Source organism: Ceratotherium simum, chromosome 13 (genome assembly GCF_057802395.1).
Source record: "Ceratotherium simum simum isolate JZ-2026a chromosome 13, ASM5780239v1, whole genome shotgun sequence".
NCBI lineage: Eukaryota > Metazoa > Chordata > Mammalia > Perissodactyla > Rhinocerotidae > Ceratotherium > Ceratotherium simum.
In genome coordinates this window covers 22,995,019-23,022,542 of record NC_141912.1, presented here as the reverse complement: position 1 = coordinate 23,022,542, position 27,524 = coordinate 22,995,019, and the positions used below count along the sequence as shown (strand labels likewise).

Here is a 27,524-nt window from a genome sequence, read left to right as displayed (position 1 = left end):
GTAACTGCAGCAACTATTGGTCTCTAAGTTGACATTCTCCCCCCATGAGAAATGCTTTGTCAAGAACTGAGAGAACCTTACTAACGTCATTCAGAGATCACAGATGTCTCTTATATTTTCTATCATCAGTGGGGATCTTCCAGAATTACCTGTGTGTGTTCTTAATTAGATAGAGGACTTTATTAAATAAAAAGAGGAAAACACCATAAAAATCTTACTCTTCAAGGTTAAGGCAATGACGCCCGGCTATTGTGTTGTTGCTTTTTAAATTTCTTAGTGTTTGATGTCCTGCAGCTCAAGTACAGATGCTAACGTGTGCCCTCATTTCCCATGCAGAAGCCCTGAGATCATCCTTGCGGGGATTCACTGCCTTTGGCCAAACCTCACCTTTGGCCATACCTCACCTTTGGCCGTATCTTAAGATCAGAAATAAAAAGCATATATAAAGTAGACTAGTTGGACTGCCTTTATTATCCAAAGGCACATGTGGAAAATGGGGTAAAGCTAAGTACCCTTTTAAAGATGGTTTAGGAAAAAAGCTAATTTATAAACCCCTTGACATAACTCTAAAAAAAGAATCTGATACAAAAAGCAGGATACAAAATTTAGCATGCGTTCTGCTCAAAATTATTGTTTTAAATGGAAAGGGAAGAGTTGAAGAAAATGAAATACACCAAAATTCTACTGGTGGTTGTTGTTGGGTAATGGAAACAGTATGGTTCTTCTCTCCTCCTCCCTGCCCTGCATTCTTTCTACTTTTCTGGTTTTTCCTAATATAAGAGAGTGCTTTTATGCTTGGGAAAACCAAAAATCATCTAATTACTTCTATTTCCTTTAATGAGCCTCAGAATACTTAACTCTAACAGTCAATACTAACACTCCTAGCTGACTAGTCGGTTTGTCTAGTTACTTTATAGTTAATCAATGCCTCCAACACTTCCACTCTGAACTAATCAGTTTGGAGATTCATGCCTGACAGGTGTTGAAAAGAGGTCGGCCTGTAGCTAGGCTATCAGGATCCTTACCCTAGCATATCTACCTCATGGGTCCCCTAGTGGAACTGTTCAAATTTGGGGAGAGAGGCTTGCCAACTCTGGCTAATCAAACTCACAGGAAAGTATAAGCCAGAATACCAGTTTATAAAAATGTAATGGGAAATGGAACTGTCACTTAAACTGAATTTTCCAAACATTTTTCTTCCACTTTTACTACTTCTACTGGTAGCACTGCCATGAGCTGCAGTTTGGGGCCTGCTGTAGAGTCCTGCTAGGTGATCTGTGCCCTTCATTGCCCATCCTCCAAGCAACCCTCCCAGGTTGATTTCTATCATTCATTCATTTATTCTTGAGGGTCAGCTTATCTCTAAGTTCTCCAGATAGCTGGCTATTTCCTTCTCTGAATTGCCTTCATATTCTACCTTTTATTTCTGGTTCGAACAGGGCATGAGACCTGCTGGGATGAGGGGGGGTCTCTGATCTCTTGATCTCTTTTTATCTGCCTCAGCCCCACCCCAGACCGTGCCGTCTCCAGGGTCAGTGCTCTTCTCCAAAAACTGCCTGCTGATTTGATGAGCTACCTTCTAATTTAAACAGACTCAAGGTCTTCATGTCAGATAGTGGCTCATTGCCCCCACCAAGGCCCAGTGTTCCTGTATCATTGTGTTAGAACGGAACATGTAAAATCCTATGCTCATTTTAATTTCAAAAGACCCTGGTGTGTGTTCAGATGGATCTCAGCGCTGCATAGCAGGGGAGAAGGCAACGGTTTTCATTGCGTGAAGAGTCAAGAAGAGAAACAACTGTGGCTTTCTGGCTTCTGTGCCAAGAGGCTCAGCGCAGAATGGTGGGATTTGTTTAACTCTTCGTCAAGGTGTTTGGAATTCTTTCCAGAAACATTCCGTTCTTCCCGTGGATTGTTCAGGTGACAGGGCAGCGGTGGCTGCCCGGCTTCCTGGGACAAAGTAAAGTAAGGAGCAAACCATAGCAGCTTCACCGTTTGCTTAAGATTTGAAACTTATCTGGGATTTAACACACAAACAAATGTCAGCTTTGCTGGCATTTTCAGAAAGTTACCTTTGGCCATATCTTAAGATCAGAAATAAAAAGCATATATAAAGTAGACTAGTTGGACTGACTTTATTGGTGAAGACTCAATAACTTGGGGACTAGAAACATATTCCAAAGCCCTGGCAGTTTTAAGTACCAGCATCCAAAGAAGAGTTTGTTGTTTTATGTGGAATTTCTTGTTTATTAGATATGGTATTTGGTGAAATTTAGCAATATGTGTTGGTAAAGTGCAGACTACCAGAACAGTCCCATCTCCAAAACGTTCTGCAGATGAAAATAAAGTTGGTCCATAGCTCATAATAAGGACTTCACTGGGGAATCTGAATTGTTTTGGTGTAGTCAGAATTTATGAAACCAAATACATTATTTATCAGAAATCATATTTCTGCTCTGCAAGACTCATAAATATAAACAGCTATATAAATATAGCTGTTACTCATCAGAATTATCTTATATGCTCTTGTATGTGAGCCCTCTTTCCTCTCCAGTCCCAACTGTGGACAACTCCAAATGTCTGCAATTTCAAAAAAGAATTTCTCATCATACAAATAACACATAAATACATTTCTGTTATACAAATTAATACAATGCAGAAAAAATTAAAATATTCCTGACTACCATTCAAGCCCACCTCTCCATAGACTGTCTGTTTACTTTCAGAACTTTTTCTATTCACATACATTATTTTATATTGTTTTGTTTTTAACATTCCTGGTATCATACTCTGTTTCATTCTGCCATTTGTCCCGGGGATCTTTCTATGTGGGCATCTTGTTTTTAACTGCTCCTTAGTACTCTGTCCCATGGTTATGTCATAACATATTAATCATTCCTGTAATGATTAACATTTCTATCATTTCCATTTTTCCGCTATTACATTGCCTGTCATGAACATCCCCGTAGACGCCTCTTTGTGAACTTGAGTACATCTCTACAGGAGATACCAAAAGTAGATGTGACTCATTAAAGGATATGTCTTACATCTTCACTAGATACTGCCAAATTGTCCTGCAAACTTTGGGTACCACTGAACATTCCTACCAGCAGTGATACAGCAATTCTGCTGTAGTTCTTTCTGTAGGTGAAGGCTTTTGGTTCAAAGAGACATCTGCTATGAAAATGCAAATTAAGCTGGCAGGGGGGTAACCGGTTTTAAGTCCTTACAGCCTAAAAATGAGTAGTGTAGTGTAGCTTTAGGGGTAGTTTGCTGGAATCTGGGAAGAGAGCTGGTCTGTGGGACTTCTAGGAAGCCAGGGAGCAGCCTGACAACTTAGGGCAACAAGAGGGGGGAGTGGCATCGTCAAAAAGATGTTAGAGAGTTGCAGGGCAACTAGCAACCGGGAAGGGCTGAGGAAGCTGGCAGACTAATAGCAAAGAACTAAACCCCCTACTTCAGTTAGGGGTGTGGGCGGGGCCGGTGTTTTGTATACTCCTGTCCCTAATACCTCGTACTCCCCTGTCCCAACCTACTCCTTCTTTTCTCCAAGAGCCTCACTTGGTGTGGGAGGTGCACACTCCTGTTTTATGACTCTCCTTAGGCAGTGTGTCAGCCTTTAGGGGACGCAGGATAGAGATCTCAGCCTAAACCAGCTCTCAGCCAAATTCTTTCTTCATCGATAGTGATCATTTCTAAGACCAGAAGGGCAAAACAGAATATTAACAAAACCTCGTCCTGTTCCTAGTGGTCATCCATTCGACTTGTAAATGCACTGAAAAGTTTCTGAGGATCCCAAAGCATTTTACAATCTGGGACAAACGTTTACTTTGTTCTCAAGAAACTTCCTTACCTATTACTGGAAAAGAGGAAGAAGAAAGGTTATTTCACAATCCAGTTCATATGTTTTCCTCTCTAATCTTTAATTTATTTAAAGAGACATTTAAACTTTGCAAAAAGAGGTTTGTTTAAGACTGAATAGCATTTTTTAAAAGTTGGATGTGAGAAATTATAGCAGATTATTTTAATTGAAGTTTTAAAATTTCAACCAACTTAGTATCATCTTTTATTACTCTGCTTTGCTGAGCATCAGAATTCACCTGGGGACCTTTTCAAAATCCTGATACCCAGGTCATACTCCATATTAATTAAATCAGAATGCCTGGGAGTGGGAGCCAGGGTTGGGAGTCAAAACTACTGATCCAATGGCTAAGAGAAAAAAATCTTTTTGGTTTAAAAATATAATTTCTAGGAAGTACAAGACAATCATACAGTTAAAATATTTCTAATAGGTTGTCTTTTCCTGTGATCAAAGAATTCCGTGATGCAATACACCTATTAAACAGTAATTTAGAAAATGAAATACAATGCTAATAAAATTTGCCAAATTGAGCCTTTAAGTTGGGTTTTTGGTTATAAAATTATTGAGTACAGAAAGAACATAAACTACAGTGTTTTCTTGACATTTATTATGAGTTTGCATGTGATACAAAGATAGTATAAGCATGTTTTATGAACCTAAGATGATGTTTTTAATGAAAAGTGGACAAACCTCTTAGTAAGCAGCAGACACACAGCAGCAAAAGAGCACTTAGGAGAACTTCATTAAGGATTTAAGTGAATCATGGTTATTTTTGAACCTTGGGCGTGGGGAGAAGTAACTAGAGAGAGTCTTCTTTGCACCTGCATCTCGTCCTGCTATTCAGGCACTAGATATTAATTTTACCGCACACACATACTTCCACTTAATGACTCTCAAAATTCTAGAGAATGCTCCAAAATTTAAGCTCCCCCTCCCCACCCCAGCTGGAATGGGATTCAAGTCCCACCCAGATCAAAGAGCAGGGCCGTTGTCTATTGGAGTGAGGCAGCACCTGTACGCTGCAAGAATGCCTACAAACCCCAGAGCTGCTTTCTTCTGAAGAGGGAGGGGCGAAGGGAGGGAACTTAAAAACCTGCAGCCCGCATGGGGGAGGGGGCTGTTTGTCCTTCTCTCTCTGGGGAAGCAACTCACTCAAACCTCCTTCCTTGGCTGAGCTCCTTCTATAGCTTTGAGTAGGACCTAGCGAAGTTGGCTTTTCCATTACATCTAGGTGGACCACAGGAGACTTCTGCTGTTGTTTTTTTAGCTTTTCTTGCTTGCTTGCTGGATCTTTAAAGGGCAGTTGTTGCCATTCAAACTCACCAATTTGGTGTCTGTCAACTTTGGCAGTCTTCATTCTGGACAGTAGTTGCCTCCCCTTTCTCCTGCCAGCCCCTTCCCTTCTCTGGACTGAGGCTGCCTGCTGAGACCATGGTATGTGCTTCAACTCTTCCTGATCCAAAGGGAATAGAATTACCTGAGAGTCCTGGGGCAGTCCTTTGGGGGAGCTAACGTTGGGCTTCTGTCCAGCTGAAGTTGTGTCTTGACAGTGCCTCGTGGTCAGGCGTGGTGAGTCTTTACGAAAGCAGAGCAAGCAACTGAAATGAGGTGTGTGCTGTCTGCTCTTACCTGTCTTCCCTCTTCTCTCGTGTTCTTATCATAACCTAGATTATCGCTACTTTTGTGAGTGCTCTCTTTCCTCTTCTTGTTTTGCACTGCCACAATAGTGGCCCGATCCTATCTTTCAAAATATACTTTAGAAAAGAGAAGAATGAGTTTAAGTTCAACTCTAAAGAAACCTAGTGTTTTTAGCCTTATGACTTCTAAGTGTAGAAGTCCACCCTAAGATCTGGCTGTGTTTTGAATGTGATGCAGACCCTGTCTGAAACTTGGACTTGGCCTATTTATGTGTTTTTGCTGCTGTTGTTGAATGGAGGGAAACATTCCAAAGTTTTCGTGTTTTGGAAAATATGGTTGAACTTTGTTTAGAAAAAAAAGAGAGAATCCCTGAAGAAAACCTGAAGTGACTGATAATTGTGTGTAATTTATGTCTCAGTAGGTGGGCATCTTTTTTTCTTCATCTGAGAGACGAACCCTTTGGCTTAAAAAGAATATGTATAGGAAAGAAGCCTTATAAGCATCTAACGGCCTCATGACTTACTTCACCTCACCTCACCTCGTGTCACACCTTTTATCATTGTTGACGAGCTTAGTGTGTTTATGTCTGAACCTGCCTTTAATTTGCCATAATCTTTCCACTGTCTTACAGGACTACCAGCCAGACTTCCAGAAATCATGTTGGTAGGATCCCAGTCCTTCTCTCCCGGAGGGCCCAATGGGATCATTAGAAGCCAGTCCTTCGCGGGGTTCAGCGGTCTTCAGGAGAGGCGATCCAGGCAAGTCGTGTGTGGTTCTCTCCTGAGATGCAGCTTGAGAAGGCCACGGGCTTTGATCCTCTGAAGAGGGTCTGTGTGCATGCAGCCTTGTCAAAACACACACGTATGTGTTATTTTAATGTCTTTCAGGAAAAAGATGTAATGTACTAAAAACTAAGTGCTGTAGTTTCTTTTCTATCTTTTAGATTTCCTCCTGCCAAGAAGATGGCTGAAGATTTAGGATAAGCTAGCAATATATGTGTATAGCTCTCCCTACCCCCACCCCTTTTTGAAGCACATTTTCCATTACATCCAGATTTTGGAGACTATGTTTGGTATGAAGTTATGCAGTGGATCAAGATTGATTCTGGGGAACAGATGTCATTCAGACACAGGCTTAAGAAAGTTAATCTTCTGGTTTTCCTGGAATTTCCCTTATCTAAAATAGGACTTAGGGAACTCAAGAAAGAAAACACAGGTAGTGAAATAGGTAACATGGAGTCAGGTTTGTCTTCAGTTTTTCTGACATGGTAAAGGTCTTACACTCTGAAGGGCCATATGTGCTTTGCCCTGTGTTGTCCCCTTTGGTACACACAGTGATGGCAGAGGAAAATAACTAATAACTAACCTGGGAGGCATACAACAGGCACCTGCCAGATGTGGAGCTCACGGCTTTCCAGTTGACAGCTGGGTCAGTGAGTGGTCTGGCCTCTTGGTCTCCTAATCAGATCTGTAGTTTGGGTTTAAGTTATCAGCCACTGCAGGCTGCCACCCTGCCACTAACAGAGATGTTGAGTTGTATGTTATATCGAAACGTAATTTACTCCGTTAAAAGAAAGCTTTAAAAAAAGCTGTCAGTCCAGCTATGTGTGCTTTTCTTTACTACAATGCTATATAGAAAGCCGTTTGTCATGCTTATGGCCCTTTATCCAAAAAGTATTCATTCACATTCTAGTCTAATTTAATAGATGCTTGTACCTGATATTGCACATATTTTTTTAGTTGGATTATATCCTTCTGCCTGTTCATTATTTCCACCAGAAGTGTTTGTCCTTGGCTTCCTATGAAGTTTCAATGGCATAATATGTTTTCACTCAGAGAGTAGCATTATCTGAAGCCAGGCTTTGACTCTGAGTCGCCACACGCACAGCAAAGCTTCCAGATTTCAGCAATTAAATCTAATACCAAGAAATTAAATGTAGGATAGTTCAGATCTATTAATATATAAGGGAACATTACCTCCCCCAAAAGATACTAATACAAACACAGGATGATTAAAAAGGCATTTCTTTGGTCAAATCCTTTTGGATGCCCAGAACTCACAATTTCTTCTTTTCTTTTCTCTTTCCATAGATGTAACTCCTTCATTGAAAATCCCTCCACTCTCAAGAAGCCTCAGGCCAAACTGAAGAAAATGCATAATTTAGGACACAAAAATAACAGCCATCCCAAAGAGCCTCAGCCTACAAGGGTGGAAGAGGTCTACAGGGCCTTGAAAAATGGACTTGAGTAAGAACATCGAACTAATACTGCACTGAAACCTTTTTCCTTTCTAATATGCTCAGGGGGTCAGAGAAAAGCTGGTCTTAGGAGATAATTTAAAAATGTCTTCTTCTGTAATAGATATTTTATTCTTGCACCATCATCGAGGAAGCCTTGAATGAGTCCCAAAGATGTGAAATATGTTGGTTTCCACATCACATCCATAACATTGAAGGAGACCTCAAATAGTAGTGTGTTTATATTTAACTCTGTATAGTATTAGATTTCCCTTAAACAATGGTAGACAGGCGTGTCCATTTTAGATTGCTGAAGAAGTGTTCTGAAACCTTCCCGAGTAGATTATAGGGATTGTTTGCTGAAAATAAAACTTCCGTGTGTGGTGAGACACCTACAGTCAACGTCGTAGTGAACTAGATAGGATACTGTGAGCCCAACCCAGGGCTGACTCCATAGTGTCTTGCTCCTTCCCTCCCCATTGGTTTTTCTTTTCTGGACTTTCAGCCTCACAGGGGTTCTCCTTTTGACCATCTGGATAGTATCCGATGCAACTGCTAGAGTTTTAAAAATGTTGAGAGATTGGGAAAATACAGAGCCTCTTCCCTGCCAACTCTGCCCTCCACAGAGCAAGGTTCAGATTCTTAATCCCCCTTCAGAAGGGAGGGTCAGCAACAGCCCCAGATTCCTCTTGATGGTCACAGAGTTCACGATTATGTCTCATCTTATCTTTGCAGTGAATATCTGGAGGTTCACCAGACAGAGTTGGACAAGTTGACAGCTCAGTTAAAAGATATGAAAAGAAACTCTCGCCTGGTGGGTACCATCCAGTCATTAGGATGTTAACACAGTGTTCCTTTTTTTTTTTTTTTTTGGCTAAGTATCTTCTTTTACTGGATGGGGATGGGGATGAGGAAGAATCTTTAAGAAAAGCAGATCCAAGGGGCAGAGTACTATGTGCCTCCTGATGTATATTTGAGAAGGAGGTTCAATTTCTTCTTAATGCTTTATCCTTAATACTTTTCAGTATTTTCCAAGCATGTTTATGCAGATAAACTTTATAATCAGGAAAAAACACTTAAAAAAAAAACCTCCCTATACCTCTCCCCCAAATAATATAAGGAAATGAAAAGTAGGAGTTTTTCTAGCATATTATTAGTACAGAATTTGGAACCCAGAACTTTGCTTTATCTCCAGTTTTTAAATGTAATAGATCAGTGATGTCAGGGAGGGAAAGGAGGCTCTAGAGGTAACCTTTGGGAGAAGTTGGAGGAGTCCTTGAGCCGGTTCTATTGCACATGGTATTGTTTGAGATGCTTGCAAATTTCCTCTACCCTGATGAATTTGTGAGGGCTTGTCTGGTTGAAGAGGTGTTTCTAATGTATACACTATTTTAATTATTTTGTTTAGTTCTAAATAAATACACCTTAATGTTTCAGAGCATCAAAAAGCCCAAAAAAAGCCTACATAGACCTAGGAGGTACAGCTATTCCTTAATAGCTGTCACCTTTTTCTTTTTTAGGAGATGCGCTAAAATGTATATTGTCTTTTTCGAAGGCTTAGAGGTTAAAGCCTTTATAGAAGTTAAAGGTTTCATATTCTAATGATGTTAGAGCATAAATCACCCCTGTCTATGTGGAACTCCTTGTGGAATGGCCTTCAGAGCTTTTGAGCGCCCTTGACCGTCCTCAATGGCAGCAAACCTTTCTCCTTGGAGAACAATGGCGAATCAGTGGAGGGGCTTCTGCCAGGACCTAGTGTTCCATAAAAGCCCTCCTGATGGGGGATGTGGGGAGAGTGTACCGGTTCTACTGTGATGTTGTGAGCACACAGGAAATGAACTTGCTTTAAAAACAATTTGTGAAAACCCTATCACCACCCTCAAGGACTCTTCTTAAATACCAATTTTATGTATTTAAACAGGAAGGCAAGTATTTTTTTAACACATATATCACTGCTACATTTTATGTTGACAACATTTATTTTGAAAAAAATTAAAAAGTTGGGGCCGGCCCAGTGGCATAGTGGTTAAGTTTGCTCACTCTGCTTTGGCGGCCCTGGGGGTTCACGGGTTTGGCTCCTGGGTGCGGACCTACACACCACTTATCAAGCCATGCTGTAGTGGGCATCCCACATATAAAGTAGAGGAAGGTGGGCACGGATGTTAGCCCAGGGCCAATCTTCCTCAGCAAAAAGAGGAGGATTGGCAACAGATGTTAGCTCAGGGCTAATCTTCCTCACAAAAATAAATAAATACATAAAGAAAATTTTTAAAAAATAAATAAATAAGTGAACATGCACTTCTGTGCCCCTCAATATGTAGGAAAGGAAAGCTCAAAGCAAGTGAAAACTTTAAAGCTCCCAAGGAGCCAAGAGGACTGGGTGGAATTCTGGAGACACAGAGTATGAATAAATATTGACTCTTAAAAGTACTCTTACTGGTATTTAAAATAACCCAGATTTTTACTGTTTTAAAGCAAATGTCAAAAAATCCAGCAGAACTTTATGGGGCTGATCATTATTTCACTGATAATGCAGAAATGCAGCTTAAATCCCCCTGTTAATATCATAACAATTTTGAGGAAGTTATGTTTTAATCCAGATATTCCTTTTTTATTTTAGGGTGTGCTGTATGACCTAGACAAGGTAAGTTATTGCTCTGTGTTGGGGTGTGGCTGAAAAATAAAACCCTGAATCCTTACGTAGAAGGCAGTAATCTCCCCTTAGGTATAACAAGATCCTAGAGAACTGATTTTTCTAATCCTGGAAAAATTCACACTCTTGTCTAATGATGATGAGTAAGTACTATGATCTACAGATCCAATAACCTGTTTAAGGTCACTTCCATAAAAATGCCACCCAGTCGTAGGGTTTCTCGGTGTGCTGATAAGTTGAAGAATTCCCAAGTGTTTAGAGGTCCTTACCTGTGTTCTCTCTAAACATTAACTATATATTTCATCAAATTGAAAACATCCTTGATTGGAAAGCACACCATTAATTTATATGCCACTAAGAAAAAAATGCTTTTAAGTTAAACTCGGACACGTTCTTTTCATTTTAAGTTTGTATCTTATATACTTAATGACAAAACCTTTTAGGCCTATTGTAAATGTAGATTTTTTTTTTTTAGTTATATATGATGCTGTCTCTTTCCATGCCTTTCTGTATAGATAATAACTTTCATGCTGAATCATAAAATAATCTGTTTCCAAACATTTTAAAGGGTAATTAAATTTAATGCATGTAATAATATTTATAACCCAAATGAAGAGATGACACATAAATAATTATGATTATCTTTGAGCATGCACAGGCAGTAGCAATTGTAAAATGCACCCCAATTTCAGAGGCACTAAAATGTGGGAGGAAAAAAGTTCATCTTCGAGCTGATAAAATATGTTATTATGAAGGAATGTAAGTATACTCCAAGACGATATCGTCCTGCCAGAAATCCAATGAATTCCATTTGATTGGCCTCCCTTGGTGTTAAACACAAGGATTCCAGTAACTAACTTGAATTCATCTCTCAGAATATTTATTCAATATTTTAAAAAGTACTTTCCAAATTGATACTAGAGAATCTCTAAAATAGCCACAAAGGAGGAAAGGGCAACTATGTAGCATTGTCTGGTACTGTTGAGTATGAGATAGTAAAGATATCCTCACAAGTCTACATTAATTAAACTGTAAATGGCTGTACTTTTCAAACTTCTTCTTTTAATTCCAGCAAATTAAAACGACTGAAAGATACATGAGGCGCCTGGAGTTTCACATTAGTAAGGTAATTGAAGTTCCTGTTGTCTTTGCCCCTGTTTTTCGGTTCTCAGTTACTGATCAATACACTTGTGGCTTGAGAATAGCATCGAGCCCGTGGAGAATTTCCTGTCTAATTGACTCCTAATTTGATTAGCAATTAAGTCCTCCAACAGGCAGTAGAGATGGAGGAAAAGTGAGAATGGAAAGCCTGATAATCTGGCACAGTTTTGACTCCCCTTCAGTTCAACAGCATTCTTGAAGTTCTTCCTATGTAGTGTGCACAGTGCCTGCTAGAGGGCTGACAGTCTCAGTGTAGTCTGGTTGGCGATAAGATTGAACCAAACTGACCCTACAAAAAACTTCATGCTTGCCTAACTTTACACTCTGGTCCCACATACAACTTGGTACCCCATAAACTTCTTCCCTAAGGCCTGTAAAGCACTTCAAGACAGCTGTCACATACCTCCCTAAATCTTTCTCAAGCTCTTAGTTCCTTCTACTTCTCCTCACATGGCGTGGTTTCCAGGTGCCTGTCATCCTCATCGCCCCCCTAGACATGCACCAGTTTGTCAGGGTCCCTGACATCCAGCCCTGAACCATATAAATAGTTCACTGATGGTCCAATCAGCCTAGTGGGGAGTGGACTATCAGCATCTTGTTCTGGACACTATCAAGAGATACCAGGGCAACCTGGAAAAAATTTCCCTTTGGCGGGCAGCTAAATCACCCCATTAGCAATTCCTGTTCACATCCATACTCATCCGCCTCTCTTCCAAGTGGAGAGACTGGAGGTTTTAATACATCTCTCTACTAGGAGTCAAAAGCTTTAGGTTCTAGTCTCAGCTCTGCCATGTACTCACTGAGCTGTATCATCTACATGGACTTTGGCTTTCCACTCTGTGAAATAGGGCTGGGGAGGTGTACATACTCATAGATGCTCCTAAGAATCCTTTCCAGTTTAAAATTCTATGATGACTTATATGTATGTAAACACATGTATATGCTACTGTCTTTGTACATTCCCACTTTGAAAGATATTTATTACCTGGGAAAATCTAAAATTGCCCCTATTTCTGCTAAACTCAATAAATAAAACAACGACACCTATTAGAAGGTGTTGATGGGGGAGGCAAGCTTTGACAAATTACTCTGTTTCGTCTGAAAAACAGCAAGAAAACAAAATCAGTATTAGATAGGAGTATATTTATCCATCTTGTATCCATCATTGTTAGATACAACAATCCTAGTGGTTATTAAAGGTTGGTAGCATTCTATTTGCAGCACCTTGTACACAGGATGCCTAACGAATTATATTTAATTGAATGAGTCAGTGGGTTTATTTGATAGGAGCCACTACTGACTTATAGGTAAGACCAATGCTTGCCTACAGATGGGCCTGTTTCTGCTCAGATGAGTACATAGTTATCCTTGATCCTAAAGTTTAACTCCATTTCACTAGGATAGGTTGATATTTAAATGAAAACAAAGAATAGACTTTTCATTAAAGGCAAAGTAATAGACTAAGTCATTTGGGCTATACCAGTCATCCAGTGAGGATTTTCCTTACTGAGAAGATTATAATCTCAGAGACTTCAGCATACCCAGTAGTGGGGAAAAGGGTTGAAGTTAGTATCCCAGGAGACCACATGGATGAAATAGCCTGGCCTGCATTTGGAAGCGGTATCAGCTTTTGTGTTTCTAAAAGTTTTCTGGGGATCTCCCACATTAGAATGATCTGCACTGTTTATTTAAAATTTTAGATTCCTGGCCCAGCCCTAACCTACTGAATCAGCATCTTAGAGTGGGGCCTGGGCATCAGCATTTTAACAAGCTCATCGAATGAGTCTTAGCTTAGTTTTAAAGTATTGAAACCACCCTCTATGCCAATCACCAACCAAAAGATTTTGTCAGCAGATATGCTACCCTTTGAGCCTCCATCTTAATCAGAGAAAAGTCCATTGACTCTAAAGACAAAGGACTGTTCTTTCCAGATTTGGCAATTCCTGTCAGCAAAGTAGAGTGAGTTGTTGAACCAAAGAGCAACAAAGAATCCGTTAACCAAGAGAATCACTTTCAGTCTCTCAATGTTCATATTTTAAGCTAAGTGTGGTTGACATCTTTATAGGGAAAGCAACTGTGGAAAATTATCCTACTCTAACAGGTAGTAGTAATGCCTTTTGGTGAGCAGCCAAAAGTTTGCCTTCAGAAGAAATGGGGAATTGTCAATTCTGAAATCCATTATATTCATCTCCACCTTCTTCTGGATCTATGTTTAAGACTCCTTTTGAGGGAACAAGTTTGTCCTGTAATGAAAAATTCAAGTAGTCCTAGGTAGATAATTGCCTCCTAGAAGTAATAGGTTTCATTTGCTTTTGCTAATGCCTGGTGATATTTCCTTTTTATCTGCCTGAAAATTCCTGTAGTTAACTGTAGTTAGTATGTTGATAATTGAAGATCCCACAAGACTATAGAGATAAACATCATCAGAAATAACTTTAGAATAGCTTTTCTCAACCTGTTGATATTTGGGGATAATTCTTTGTTGTAGGGGGCTGTCCTCTGCATTATAGGTTGTGTAGCAGCATCCCTGGCCTCTACCCACTAGACACCAGTAGTACCTCCCAGCTATGACACTGAAAAATGTCTCCAGATCTTGTCAAATGTCCCCTGGGTGTCAAAATAGCCTTAGGTTGATTGAGAATCACTGTTTTAGAAGCATTAAGTGATTACCAGGCTTATATAATGGGTAAGATCAATAAGTCATTTGCAAAGGGTATATTATTGTTGAGAAGCATAAGTATAGAGGTGTAACTGAGAAAACATTCATTTCCATTGCTTCTATTTATTTTTTTAGTTGTGGTATAATTTACCTACCAAAATTTCACAGTTCTTAATTGTTCGGTTTGATAAGTTTTGACAGTTATGCTTCACCCTAATTTTGACAATTGTGCTTCACCCAATTTTAATAACTTCATTTTCTCTCTTTATTGTTGAGCCAAGACTTTACAAAAATCATTTTCAATACATAGCCTCAAGTTCTTCTTTTAAAAAAATGCTAAATCTGGATGTGTGAATATCACCTTCTGACAGTATCTCTTAAAATAAACTGATAATAACCTAGTACACTACAAAGTTTTCACCTTGGTGTAAAACTGTATAAACTCTTTCAGTGTTTGTTCCATATATAGAAGACTCTTGTCTTCATCATCCAATATTTGTCTCATACAGTCCACCCAGGTTAAGTTTACATTCATTTTGTGTAATTTGAAAAGAAGTCTCAGAGAAAAATCTGTTTTGAAATGGAAAATGCATCATAGTGGCTAAAACAAATATGATTGGTCGCTATCTAAAAGGATGACATTCTACAAGATTCTCCTTTGAGGTCAGAAACATAAAGTATTTAAGCACCTAACAGTGGCCTAAGTGACTTCTTTCAAGTGTGATAAATATTTACATCCCTGGTGTTCCCTCTTTTGATTCTGGCAGGTAGATGAACTCTATGAAGCTTATTGTATCCAAAGACGCCTCCAAGATGGTGCCAGCAAAATGAAGCAAGCCTTTGCAACTTCCCCTGCCAGCAAAGCTGCCCGGGAGAGTCTGGTCGAGATCAATCGGAGCTATAAAGAGTACACAGAGGTATGTACTAACCTGCTCAGCCGCTGAACCCCGCCTGGCCTGCTCTGAATATTGGTAACTGCCAAGAACAAGGAGGATGGCAGCCTGCAACCTCATTCCACTCCTCAGAGAGATAAGTTTTACTTTTTGCCTCTCTTTGCTTTTTTTTTTTGAGGCTGTCAGTGGAATTGTTTAAAATGACTCTTGGTTGGTTTTGTTGGTTGTATTTTGGTTTAGAGCTTTCATTGGACTCCAGAGCATGTGCCTCTCTCATTCCCTGAGCATCACCTGTCAGGCACTCATCTCCTAGTGCCTTGTAAAACCACAAGATTTTAGATGCTATGAAGCCATTCACTGGCCAACCCTTATACTTCTTTCTGTGCTCCATCCTGACTTGACAGTCTCTGCACAAGTAGACTACAAATGCTTGTCGAAAATTTCAGTGAATGAATGAGTAAGCCACAATGCCCTGGTTTTGGTCATTTAAATGCACTTCCAAATTCTCTAGTGTACAGTCTAATCTAGCTTTATCCCTGGGAGTAGAACACTTTGTGATTAAAATGGCTACCCTGGATGCTGAGTATCACTAACCCTCCCACCCACAATAATTTTATTGTAAGAAATTTCCTTTCTATCTTAAAAGAGACAAGATAAAGAACCATGACCAGAAGTGTGCTTTCCTGGTCTCTGACTGTCTCTGGGGCCTAAGCATATGACACAGGGAGGTCTTCGCCCCTCCTGGGGTCACCTGATACCAAAGTCTTTGATGAAATGAATGAATTATTAAAGCAGCACTTCTCACTATCCCCTGAGTCTTTGTTCAGAGATCAGATTTCATGAATGAAGTCATCGGGCTGATGAGGGTCTGTTGGACAAGTCCCAGTGCTGAGCATCTGTCTCAGCCCCGGGGATGGGAGGGACCTCTTGGATGACTTACAGCAGGATCGCTTCTCATGTACACTCCAGCATCGCCTCTTGTCTGAACCAATTTTATTTCTTTTCATGGTATAAAACAGAGCTTCCTTACCTAAGTTCCCCTTTCAGAATAATGCTTTTAAAATGTATTTTTAAAAATAAGGGGCCGGCCCCGTGGCTTAGCGGTTAAGTGCGTGCACTCTGCTACTGGTGGCCCGGGTTCGGATCCTGGGCGCGCACTGACGCACCGCTTCTCGGGCCATGCTGAGGCCGCATCCCACATACAGCAACTAGAAGGATGTGCAACTATGACATACAACTATCTACTGGGGCTTTGGGAAAAATAAAAAGGAGGAGGATTGGCAATAGATATTAGCTCAGAGCCGGTCTTCCTCAGCAAAAAGAGGAGAATTAGCATGGATGTTAGCTCAGGGCTGATCTTCCTCACAAAAAAAATTAAAAACTAAAAATAAAATAAATAAATAAATAAAGAATTCAAAGGAAACAAATTATATTGAAATACAGTATTTCAATATTGTCAGAACAGTTAACAAAATATTTTAAAAATCAAATGTGTGATATAGTGCTATGCTGCTGTTTTATCAACACATCAAATTATTAGCAATAGCTCTAATAACTACTGAAATTTCAAAGTAGTGAAAAATATAAATGATTTTTCAAAGTATCTGCAACAAATGATGTGACACGGACATGTACATGATTTCTATCAGTGTCAAGGTCACAGGTGGTAATAATGCTGCTGTGGCTTGTTTTCTACATTCATGATATATGTTATCATGTTAAATTTCAGTTATAGGTTAGTGGAAATAACAATGTGACTTTCTTTTTTCCCCATCCAAATTTATGGACCCGCAGGTTGAGAATCTCTGTCTTAGAAGCAGCCCTAATTTATGGGACCTCATTTCTACATGTCTCTGAAATCAAAAGAGCAGTTGCCAATTATAGAGGCTATTCACAGGGCACGAGCAGATAACTGACTGGCAGCCTAAAGGAGCTGCCTGTCCTAGAACATTTGCAGGTCATTTCAGAAATACCCACCTTGGTCAAGTGCCAAGACATGACATCAGACTTTGCTCACAAACTCAAAGATGTGGAGCACAAGTTCAGCAAGAGGAAGGGTGCCTTAGAGAAGAAAGGAGTCCAGGACTTCTGTAGCTTCATTCCTCATTTGCATCAGGTGGTTTTGTGTCTTCACATAACCACAAAAGCCGGGATTTTATCACCAAGCCTTTAGGGTGCAGCAGTATTCATCAATGGCTACATGGGCGAGAAGGAAGAAAATTCTGACCATGGGTTCCTCAACCATTAAACTAGCTGCCCCCAAGTTTTTCGAAGACACTAGTAGCAATCCTGACATGCATGATAACATCATTGATATTTCTGGAAACTGTAATGCGTTCCTTCACAGAAACGCCCAATGCTCTGAGGAAGAAAATTGATTTATAATACTGAGACTTTGTTTTCAAAGCTTTCAAGCTGCACAGAGATCAAACTTCAGGAAGATTCCCCCAGCTTTGCTAAGCTATTTGAAGTACTAAGAGCTTACAAGGGGAGAGGCAATGCCATTCTCTTTGCATCCCATCTGGGCACCAGTTCAGGAAAGGGATTTTTTAGAGCAGAACAAAGGAACAAGTAAGATCAGAACCTCTAGCCTTACAAATCAACCTCGAAGTCCTCAGCAAACAAAATTCAAATGGAAGCAATCCGTGGCAGTGCTCTCTGAGCTGGCCAGGCATTAGTAGGAGTGGCTACCCCAAGCCCCCAGCCTTGATGAGGCTGACTATGGAGGGAGAAGCCTGCAGATGCTGCCCTGGGGGCTGGGATGGGGACTGCTGCTTAGTGTGGCAAGAGGTGGCATCAAAAGCTTAAAGTGGCCACCCTGCAGAAGGGCCCCACTGAGGACAGCCGCTGGCCACAGCACTTTTCCTTTTGATTTCTAACTCTGATTGCTCTGTTTGGTCCTCAGATACTGAGAAGGTAGGGTGGGGTAGTTACGTATCTAAATACAGGCACAGATGGTGTCACTCCAACTGCCTTGACTGTTCCCTCAGCGTTAAGAGTGGGGAGAGAACAGCAACTAGAAGGATGTGCAGCTGTGACATACAACTATCTGCTGGGGCTTTGGGGGAAAATAAATAAATAAATAAAATTATTTAAAAAAAAAAAAGAGTGAGGAGAGGACTCTTGTCAGACCCAGGAATCATTTTTGGGGTGCCGTGGTATTGTAGCAGGAGATCTGCCTCACTCACTGTGAGTAGAATTGAACTCCTGGACTCTTTTTGCCTCAAATTTTTTTTTAGAAGAATTTCAAACAGAAAAGTCAAGACTAGTATAATGAACATCATATACCTTTACCTAGATTTACCTATTGGCAACATTTTGCCATATTTACTTTCCTTCTCTCGCACACGCTCAATTTTTTCTTTTTCTTTTGTTGCTGAGTCATTTGACAGTAAGTGGTAGACATCATGACATTTCACCCTATAAATATTTTAGCACGGATCCCTTCATGGTCCCCTGTGTAACGCATGTATCCCTTGCATAACCACATACCATTATCACAGCTAAGAAAATTAACAGTCATCCTGTAGAATTATCTAATATCCTGTGCATTTTCATATTTCCCCTATTTGGCCTGAAAATATCTTTTATAACTTTTTTAGTTTATTTACTTTCAAATCAGGAAGTAATCAAAGTTAACACACACATTTGGTTATGTCTCTTTAATTTCTTTTATCTAGAATTTTTTTCCGTGATACTGCCTTTTTGTAGAATCCAGGCTGGTTGTTATAGAATATCCCACATTCTGGATTCATCTGAGTGTTCATGACATAATTTAACTTGTTCACCTATGCTCTAAATTTCCTGTGCACTGGAACGCTTGCTTAGACTTAGATTAAACATCTTGTCAAGAGTGCTTCATAGGCAGTGCTCTGTAGCTCACTGCAAACAGGTAAATGCCTCTTATTGTTCAAGCAGTGGTTGTCCGCAGCTATTAGAACATCATGTGCTTTGAGCTGTGCTGTAAAGGAAGCCTTGCTCTAATGCCAGTCTCCTGGACTCTTCACAGAATATGTGCACCATTGAAGCGGAGCTGGAGAATCTGCTGGGGGAATTCTCCATCAAGATGAAAGGTATTCTTTTCCCTTTTCAGAGACAGTAAGGAGCCATCTCCACAGAGCTCCTTGAAGTTTGGGAGCACACACTATTTTTATTTTCCTTTCAAAGGCACTATGTCGCCCACTCTCAAACCTCCCCATTTTTGTTAATTTATTGATGCTCTTCTCATCCTGAGACTTGCCTATACACATATATTTATTATGACAGAATCTCAAACATCACAAAATTGGAGAGAATATTACAATGAACCCCCATAAACCCATCACCTAGATTTAATAATAGCAGGATTTTACCATATTTGCCTCATCTGATTTCTTTCTTTTTCCCTTAATGAAATAGAAGTCCTTTGATGAATAAAACCTAGACATGTGAGTCTACCCCTGTATACTTCAGTGTGCATCTCTTAAAGAATAAGGACATCTTACATAACCACAATGCCAAGTATTACCACATCTAATAAAATGAATAAGCCTTTGTTATTAATCCATTCCATTATCAGATTTCCCAAGTTGTCTCAGAAATGCTTTGTACAGTTGGTTTGTTCAAATCAGGATCCAAACAAGGTCCATGCATTGTAATTGGTCATTAGCTATCTCTTTTAGGTTACTTTTCATCTAAAACAGACCCTTCCCTGTTTTTTTCCTACTATTGACTTCTCATAGAAACCCTTGTTATCTAGAATGTTCCATATTCTAGACTTGTATGGTGGCTTCTTCCTGGTGTTATTTACATTGTTCCTTTACCCTCCATGTTTCCTGCAAACTACCTACTAAATTTTTTTTTAGTGTTAAACCCGCAGAGGACTGTGCATTTTCCTCTTTTTGCCCAGTGCCTTTCCACTGTTTACTCGAGAAAGTTCCAGTCTAGAAACGTTATTGATTTATACCACAGCATTCTTCAGAACAAAAAGAGGCTAGTTTTAGAAAATGGAGCATCCCCCAGGTGTTGTCAGATTTACAGCTCAGCAGCCAGGCAGGGCTGTCGACTAAGCAGCCATCACAGCAAGTCCATTTTTCTTCTGAGTTTTGGCCTCTTGGACTGCAGCAAAGAGGGCTGGTGCTTATGCATTTCTTTTTCTAAGGTTTCTTAGCAGCTGGATCCCTGGGTTGCTAATGGGGGTTTAATCACCCTCTTGTCTCCTTTTTGCAATTAAGGGAGTAAAGAAGGGGGACTTTTTTTTTTCCAAAGTGCTCAACAGGAGAGATTTATTTTTGAATGAATCATCTAACTCAGGAGGGAAATTCTTCTGTCAAGTACAATGTAGGACATGTGAGAGCACCTCTGAATGAGAACACCTGGAATCAAAATTACCTTGACCTTCAGCTTCCCAAATGGCTGCTTTCTCCAGCAGATCTGACAGCAAATCAGTTTGTTATTCAGGGTTAAATCTCAACACTTATTTTACTACTGAGGTTGGGCATCTGTGCTTTTTCTGTTTTTTTAGGTCCATTCTCTTCATTTTGGGTCCTCACCAGAGTCAGTGGTTCCAAAACCACTCAGGCCCTGAGCCCATCCCAGCAAGTCAGGGAATATTATTTTTCACCTCTCAGGATGATTCTGTCAGCAGCCTGATTCTGGAAAACAACTGCCCTGAACCAGTGTTTAGCAGAAAACACTTCCCTCTCCTTCCCCAATGCTCAGGCACCATCTACCAGACCACCACGGTTGTAGAGTCTCGCAGCCAAGAGAATTTCAGATCACGCACATCTTCTCACTGTTAGTACAAGGAGTATTAAGTGACTTGTCCCAGAAGTCACACAGTAAGGTGGGGTCAAACTTTACACTGAATTCCAGGGCTCTTGGCTCCTAGAGTATTCCCACCCCCAGCCCTGTATTAGGAGGAAAGTTCTACCAGAACTGAGCAGATACTGTAGACTGTTGCTCAAAGAATGGTCTCTTCTATGGGATGGTCTTCCCCAACCTAACACACAGGCACCCTGGGAGCGGGGTGGGAGGAAAGGGTCACCCTACCCACCAGATCTGGAGCTTCGGGCCTTCAGGTAAGAACATGGTGCTGGGGGCCCTGGCCACACAGCTAAATAATAGCACCAGGTTATAATGGGTGTTCAAGACGGACTGACAGAACTTTCTGTTGCTTCTGCTCTTCTATCTCTACCTCTCAGGGTTGTTGTCTCTCTCCTGCCTGATCAGCTTCCTTAGCTTCTATCTGGACTCAGGGTTTCTCCCAGAGGGTCTCTCAGGCCTGAAACTGATTCTCCTTTTTCGTTATAGGTTTATCTCACTTCCACTTTCCTAAGCTAACACGAAAACTCAGAAACTACATCTATGAAGCCTTTCAAGAGTAATGCTCCCATGGAAATCTTTCTCTCCCTTGATAAAGGGAAGCCCTCTCATGCTGCCAAGAAATCTTATATCTTTGCAATTAGCTACTTTCTTATCTGTTGTTCGTTCTGCTAGAAATAACCACCCCAAGATACATATTGACATAAATTAAGAATATTTCATAATATTCTCAGACCTGGTAACCCAACTTCCTCCTGCCACACCCTTCCACACTTCCCTTTTTGCCCCACCCCAACACGTAGACAACAACTATTTTTGGTGGGGGGAGGGGGGAGGCGCAGAGGCAATGATGATGATGATAAGGACAATTGATGAAGCACTTATCCGGCTCCTGCTGTTGGCCAAGCACAGGCTGCATCCTGATGAATGGGCTCTGGCCTTGAGTTCCACACAATCGACTGGGGAAAATGGAAGAATGAGCCAGTGCGTTCTAATTCAATGGAATAAATGAGCTCCCAGACCAGTAGTGTGACCAGATTGCTTCAGGAGCCTGAGGGGTGGGCGGAGAAGCTGCCACTCACCTGTGGAGGTGGGGGGCAGGGTGGAGGGAAGGCTCCCCAATGTAACCTTTGAATTAGAATGAGAAAGACTGTTCTGGGCAGATGAATGGCACTGGAATAGCATTCACCAAAGAGGGAAAAGCATGTTCAAAATGCCAGGTAGTCTGGTGAGGCTGAAGTGCTGGTTGGGAGAAGAGTGTGGAGAATTAGTTGGGGCCAGATTTTGAAGAGACTCGAATGCCAGACTAGAGAGGGCACCCTAGACCCATGAACTGACAGCCGGGATGGAGATTAAAAGATGTGATCTCTTAGGCAAAACTAGTTCTTCTTCCAATTATGACTCAATTCAAATTAAGTTCCAGGCAGTGTGCATATCCAAAAGTCTGTGCTGGCCCCTACAGCTTTCAGGGTAGTCAGGCCTCTGGAGAGGGAAGAACTTCCAGTGAGATCTAAACCTGCATGATTTACACCTGTCAATAAATCAGTCAGGCCTGGAACGGGAGCTCCTGGCTGGTCAGCTGCTAGGCTGTTCAGGCTGTTTTCCTTGGAGTAGAGAGTATGACTCTTGGAAAGGAAGATCATCATAGAACTAGAAGAAATGGGGAGCGTTCTTCTGACAGAATGGTCCCCGAGCAAAGGAAGAAAAGAGTGGACGGCTGCATACTGTAGCATCTGGGCCTTCCAGACAAGCCGTGGAAGAACTGTTTTATCAGTAGTATGTGTTTACCGTTAAAACATCCGAAAGGTACAGGGAGATGCACCACGGAAATCAAAGTCCCCTGACCCCCACCACCTCCCCACACCCATCCCCAGGTTGGTTTTTTGAGTGGCCATAATGACAGCTTTGTAGACAGCGCAACAGTAATCACAAAACTGCTGAAGAAACATTAAGGTTTCCCCAACTGTGAAAATCCCAGCAGGCGTCAGACCAGCGTCTGAAAGAAACCCAGCCAGGTTTAAAAGACATGAGGCTGGAACTCGAATTGCCCCACCGTTAGTTTCAGTTCTGCAACCAGTACCGTGAGTGGCTTACCCAAGCAGATAGAAGTTGAGGAAGCACAGCGCCGGACTTGTTTTTGCCCGCCTGTTGCCATTTGCTACCTTATTTTTATAATCAGGGTATCCGTGTGATACCACTTATAAGCAACCAAAAAAAAAAAAAAAAGGAAATTTTGCTTTAATAACATGGGCTGAGAAGCTCAAAAGCATCGCTACCAAGTGTCTTTCTCCCATTCGGATATGTTATTTAGATGCAAAATTTCTGGTAATTTTGAAAGGAAAAAAAAAAGCTTCAAAGGTTTTTTCCCTTTACTCCCCTTTATCCAGCACCAATTCCAGAAAAGTTTGTATTTTGCCAGGCTTCCGTTGTAATTGTACAGGTAAACAAGCGATGGATGAATCCTGAACTAATTTGCAGAGGTTTTTAAAGAGCACTTTCAATTTTATTAGAATTGGCATGTCCAGCCAATTGTGATTTATAAAAACCAGTCAATTGTGCTTTCTTTCAGAAGTTTAAAAAAAAAAAAAGACTAAATCCTCCAGAAAATTATTAGTGAAAATTGGCTTCTTTAATTCGGCTCTTATTTCAGTAAATCGTTTTAAGTGGCTTGTTATGTTCTAATTGTTGGTGAAAACTGGTCCTAAATGGACTGGCTCCGTGGGTGGGGAGGGGTGACGAGCTGGTGAGTTGCTGCCATCTACTGACAGACATTGGTAACAGCAGTGCTTTTTAAGCTTGCCTGGACCTTCTCCATCATCTTGACCCTGGCAATTGACATCAGACAGGTGGAGAGCAGACTCATTCGCTCAGTAGTTTCACAACTTAACAGGGCTATTCATAGAAGGGAAAACACATTGTATGATACTATCCCCATCATCTTTATGTGGGTTAAATTGTGTTTCAACTAATATAAAAACAAAGAGCTCAAAGGTCATAAAGGGTTTTTGAGGAGGCTGAGTAACCAAGGAGTCAGTTTGTCATGTGGAGGTCTGTGCGAGTGAGGGAATCTAAGAACCACAGGGCTGTTTCTGTACCAGCTAATCAAAATTATTTCCTCTTAGGCCACCTCTGTGAAAAGAGAAAGATTGTTTTTCTCTTCTCAAATCTCTGTTTTAACTTTTTTAAAGTGTTACCTTCTCATTTTTTTAAATATTGGGAAACATACCAAAAAATTTACAATCATACATAATCGTTCCACCCAGTGCTAAACTTCGTTGAAATTGTCGTGAATATCCAACCAGCCTTTTCTCTGTGTGTATGCTGCCTATCAGCATGTGTTCTTTTTTATATCTTTTTTCTTACAAAATAAGTACATGATATTTGAAAAAAAATCAAATAAAAATTACTGCTTAATGTCAAACATTTCACTTTCTCCATAATCCCACCCTACCAGAGATATTTTTAACAGTTTGGTATGTTTTTCCAGATCTTTTTTCCTCTGGATACATTTTTATTTAGTGGGGATCACACTCTTCATAAGGTTTTGTATCCTGCCTTTTTTTTTTTCCCCTTAATATTACATTATAAATATTGTCTTTTATTAAAAGTTCACTCTAAACATTTGTACTGAATTCTTAACTGGAAATTTTTATCATAAAATTGTATTGGTTATTTTCACCAGAAAATGAAAATGTGCTAAAGATTTTGCCCATTTTTATTAAATTTGTTTCATTCCTTCATTAAAAATTTGTCTTCCAGTCCCTATCAGGGTAAAGGACTTTGCTTTGTGATTGACATGGAAACAGGTATTAAAGCCGGAAACAACTGATTCAAGTACAGCAAGGATTACTGACAAACCTCTATTGACCAGCTTAGTCCCCTGTATTCACTGTGCGCGTATGATTTGCATGCTTTCTTCCCCACAGCTTTATTCATGCTTGACACACAGTAGGCCTTCAGGAAATATTGTTGAATGGATACATCCCACTCACTCGGCCTGGAAGTATCTTCTCCCCCATGCCCTCATTTTACTGAGATGAAATTCTGTTATTCAAATGCTACCTCCCCCCATGAAATTATCCTACATTAAATGAGATAGAGATTCTTCATTTTAATTGTATAAGTAATATTCTTATAAAATGTCAAAGTACAGAAAAAATCAAAGATCTCTTACTGTCTCTCCATTGCTGTTCTCCTCCTTCGTGTGTGTCAATTTGCTGTATCTTTCCACGTAGATTACATCTTGTAAATGAACCATATATGGCACGTGCTCAATAAATAGTATCATCGCACTCCTGGATATATAATCATTACCACTTATTAAGCACCCACTATATGCCAGATGCCATCTATTGTCCTTACAAACAATTCTATGAGGTGGACATTGTTATCCCTGTTTTAAAGGTGAAGAAACTGGAGTTAAGTAAATTATTTAGAGTAAGTAGGCTAGCTGGTATATAAGACAGAAATCAACCTCAGGTTTAATTCCATCTTACTACCTACAGGTCCTTGTCTGTTTCATTCCTGTGGGCTTTAACGATATTTTGTTCTGTATTATGGGTATCTGTAAAGTCTTTCTTAATCTCCAGATTGTTACCCCAAATTATAGATCCTCACACACAGTGAGCTCTCAGTAAATATCTATAGAAAGAAAGAGAAAGACCGATCAGATCAGGGTTCGGGATGTCCCAAGACAGTGGCCACCTAGTCTGACAAGATTTGGTTTTGCTGCTATGCCAGATATCATATTGGATCTCAGAATGAGCAGATCCAGTTAGAAATGACCTGCTGGATGGCACAGTAGCAGAGAAGCCCAATCTTCATTTTGGGGGTCCAGGTTGCTGTCATTTGCTTGGTTGGTTTGATGTTGTTTTCTTAGTCACTAGTTTTGTGTAGATGATAATACATCTTCAGTGATTTCATAACACAGTAGGTAGTGGTATCATTACCCTGGATAAAAAGGATAAGACAAACAGGAGTAGTGAACTGAGGAGAGGCAAGGGAAGTAAGGCCGTGGACTCTTAGCCAAGTGGGAGACACTCATCAGAAATCACGGGGGCCGGCCCCGTGGCTTAGCGGTTAAGTGCGCACGCTCCACTACTGGCGGCCCGGGTTTGGATCCCGGGCGCGCACCGACACACTGCTTGTCCACCATGCTGGGGCGGCGTCCCAGCATACAGCAACTAGAAGGATGTGCAACTATGACATACAACTATCTACTGGGGCTTTGGGGAGAAAAAGGGGAAAAAAAAAAAAAAAAGGACGAGGATTGGCAATAGATGTTAGCTCAAGGCCAGTCTTCCTCAGCAAAACGAGGAGGATTGGCATGGATGTTAGCTCAGGGCTGATCTTCCTCACAAAAAAATAAAATAAAAAATAAAAAAAGAAATCACAAATCTTGGAACAAAAAGAAAAACAAGGGAGCAGTTTATTTTCACGGGAATATGTTGGGTAAATAAATGAATATATCTTCCTCGTCCTAATTCCCTGATCCTGGAATCTGCTTGGACCTTCAATCGGCCAAAGGTACACTGAGCTCTAACACCCCCAAACAGCCTTCTCTGCCCCAGAAAGCACCTCTTTGTCCCCCTACCCAAGGAATGTCCTCTCTAACAGCCATAGATGGAATTCCCAACAATAGCTGTTCCCACAGATGGTCCCCAAAATTACTGCATGAGTTTTCACAAAGGTCTGACACTTTAGTTGAGTTTTATCAGTGTACCAGTATGGGTTTGTAAAGGGGGGGCATATATTCTGACCTCAACTCAATTGCTTGCTTACAGGTCTGGCTGGCTTCGCTCGCCTCTGTCCTGGAGATCAATATGAAGTAAGTATTTTGTTGGTGTGGGTGTCGGCATTGAGGATTTGATGGGGGGGTATCAGTTGTCAATATTTTGCTTCTTAAATTGTCTTTTGTGTTTTTTTTTTTACATTTTTTTATTTTAAAAAAAATTTAAGCCAATAAGAAAGTTTAGAGAATGAAGAAGGAGGTACAAGACCTCCCTATACCCTTCATCTAGACTTACGAATTTTTAACATTATGACACATTTGCTTTATTGTTGTTATTATTACTGTTATTGTTGTTGTTGTTATTTTGCTGAACCATTTTATACTAATATGCAAACATCATGACACTTCACCCCTAAATTCTTCTCCCAAGAATGGAAGGACGTTCTCTCATATAAGCATTGTACAATTCTCAACACGGTAAATTTAACAGTGGCACTTTAGCTAATGGCATTTGATATACAGTCTATATTCATATTTTGCCAAGTGTCCCAATATTATACTTTATAGCAGTTTTTTTTCCTGATCCAAAATCCAATTCAAGATTATGGATGCTCATAAGTATCGTGATTGAAGAATAATAGTATCTAGATCTTTATAAAAATATACTCTATAAAGTAAAAAACCTTTTTATTTTTTCCCCCTTCAAAAGGGAACTTATCATGTAACTATCTCCTCCAAAACCCTCTATCATCTACTTCTTGGGGGAGTGGCGGTGTTGTGTCTTCCCCTAAATAGTAAAGCTGTCTGGCCAAGGAGAGACTGCACACCCTCTCCCCAGAGTATATCAGATTTCAAAATCCTGGTCCAGCTCCATGTCCCTCATCCAGAA

At 40.4% G+C, this 27,524-nt stretch overlaps 1 protein-coding gene across 7 annotated transcripts in view; it reads left to right on the top strand.

Annotated features, from left to right (window-relative positions):
• Positions 1-27,524, top strand: part of RIPOR2 (RHO family interacting cell polarization regulator 2) — a 219,759-nt gene that overhangs the window by 157,420 nt on the left and 34,815 nt on the right. For 5 of the 7 annotated variants that reach the window (XM_087438104.1, XM_087438101.1, XM_087438102.1 and 2 more), the window contains exons 2-9: positions 6,132-6,258; positions 7,591-7,746; positions 8,472-8,550; positions 10,357-10,380; positions 11,462-11,515; positions 14,977-15,126; positions 19,112-19,175; positions 26,688-26,731. In XM_087438104.1, coding sequence (XP_087294230.1) covers positions 6,132-6,258; positions 7,591-7,746; positions 8,472-8,550; positions 10,357-10,380; positions 11,462-11,515; positions 14,977-15,126; positions 19,112-19,175; positions 26,688-26,731 — 698 coding nt within the window. The other 2 variants (XM_087438103.1, XM_087438105.1) reach the window with 2 other exon arrangements.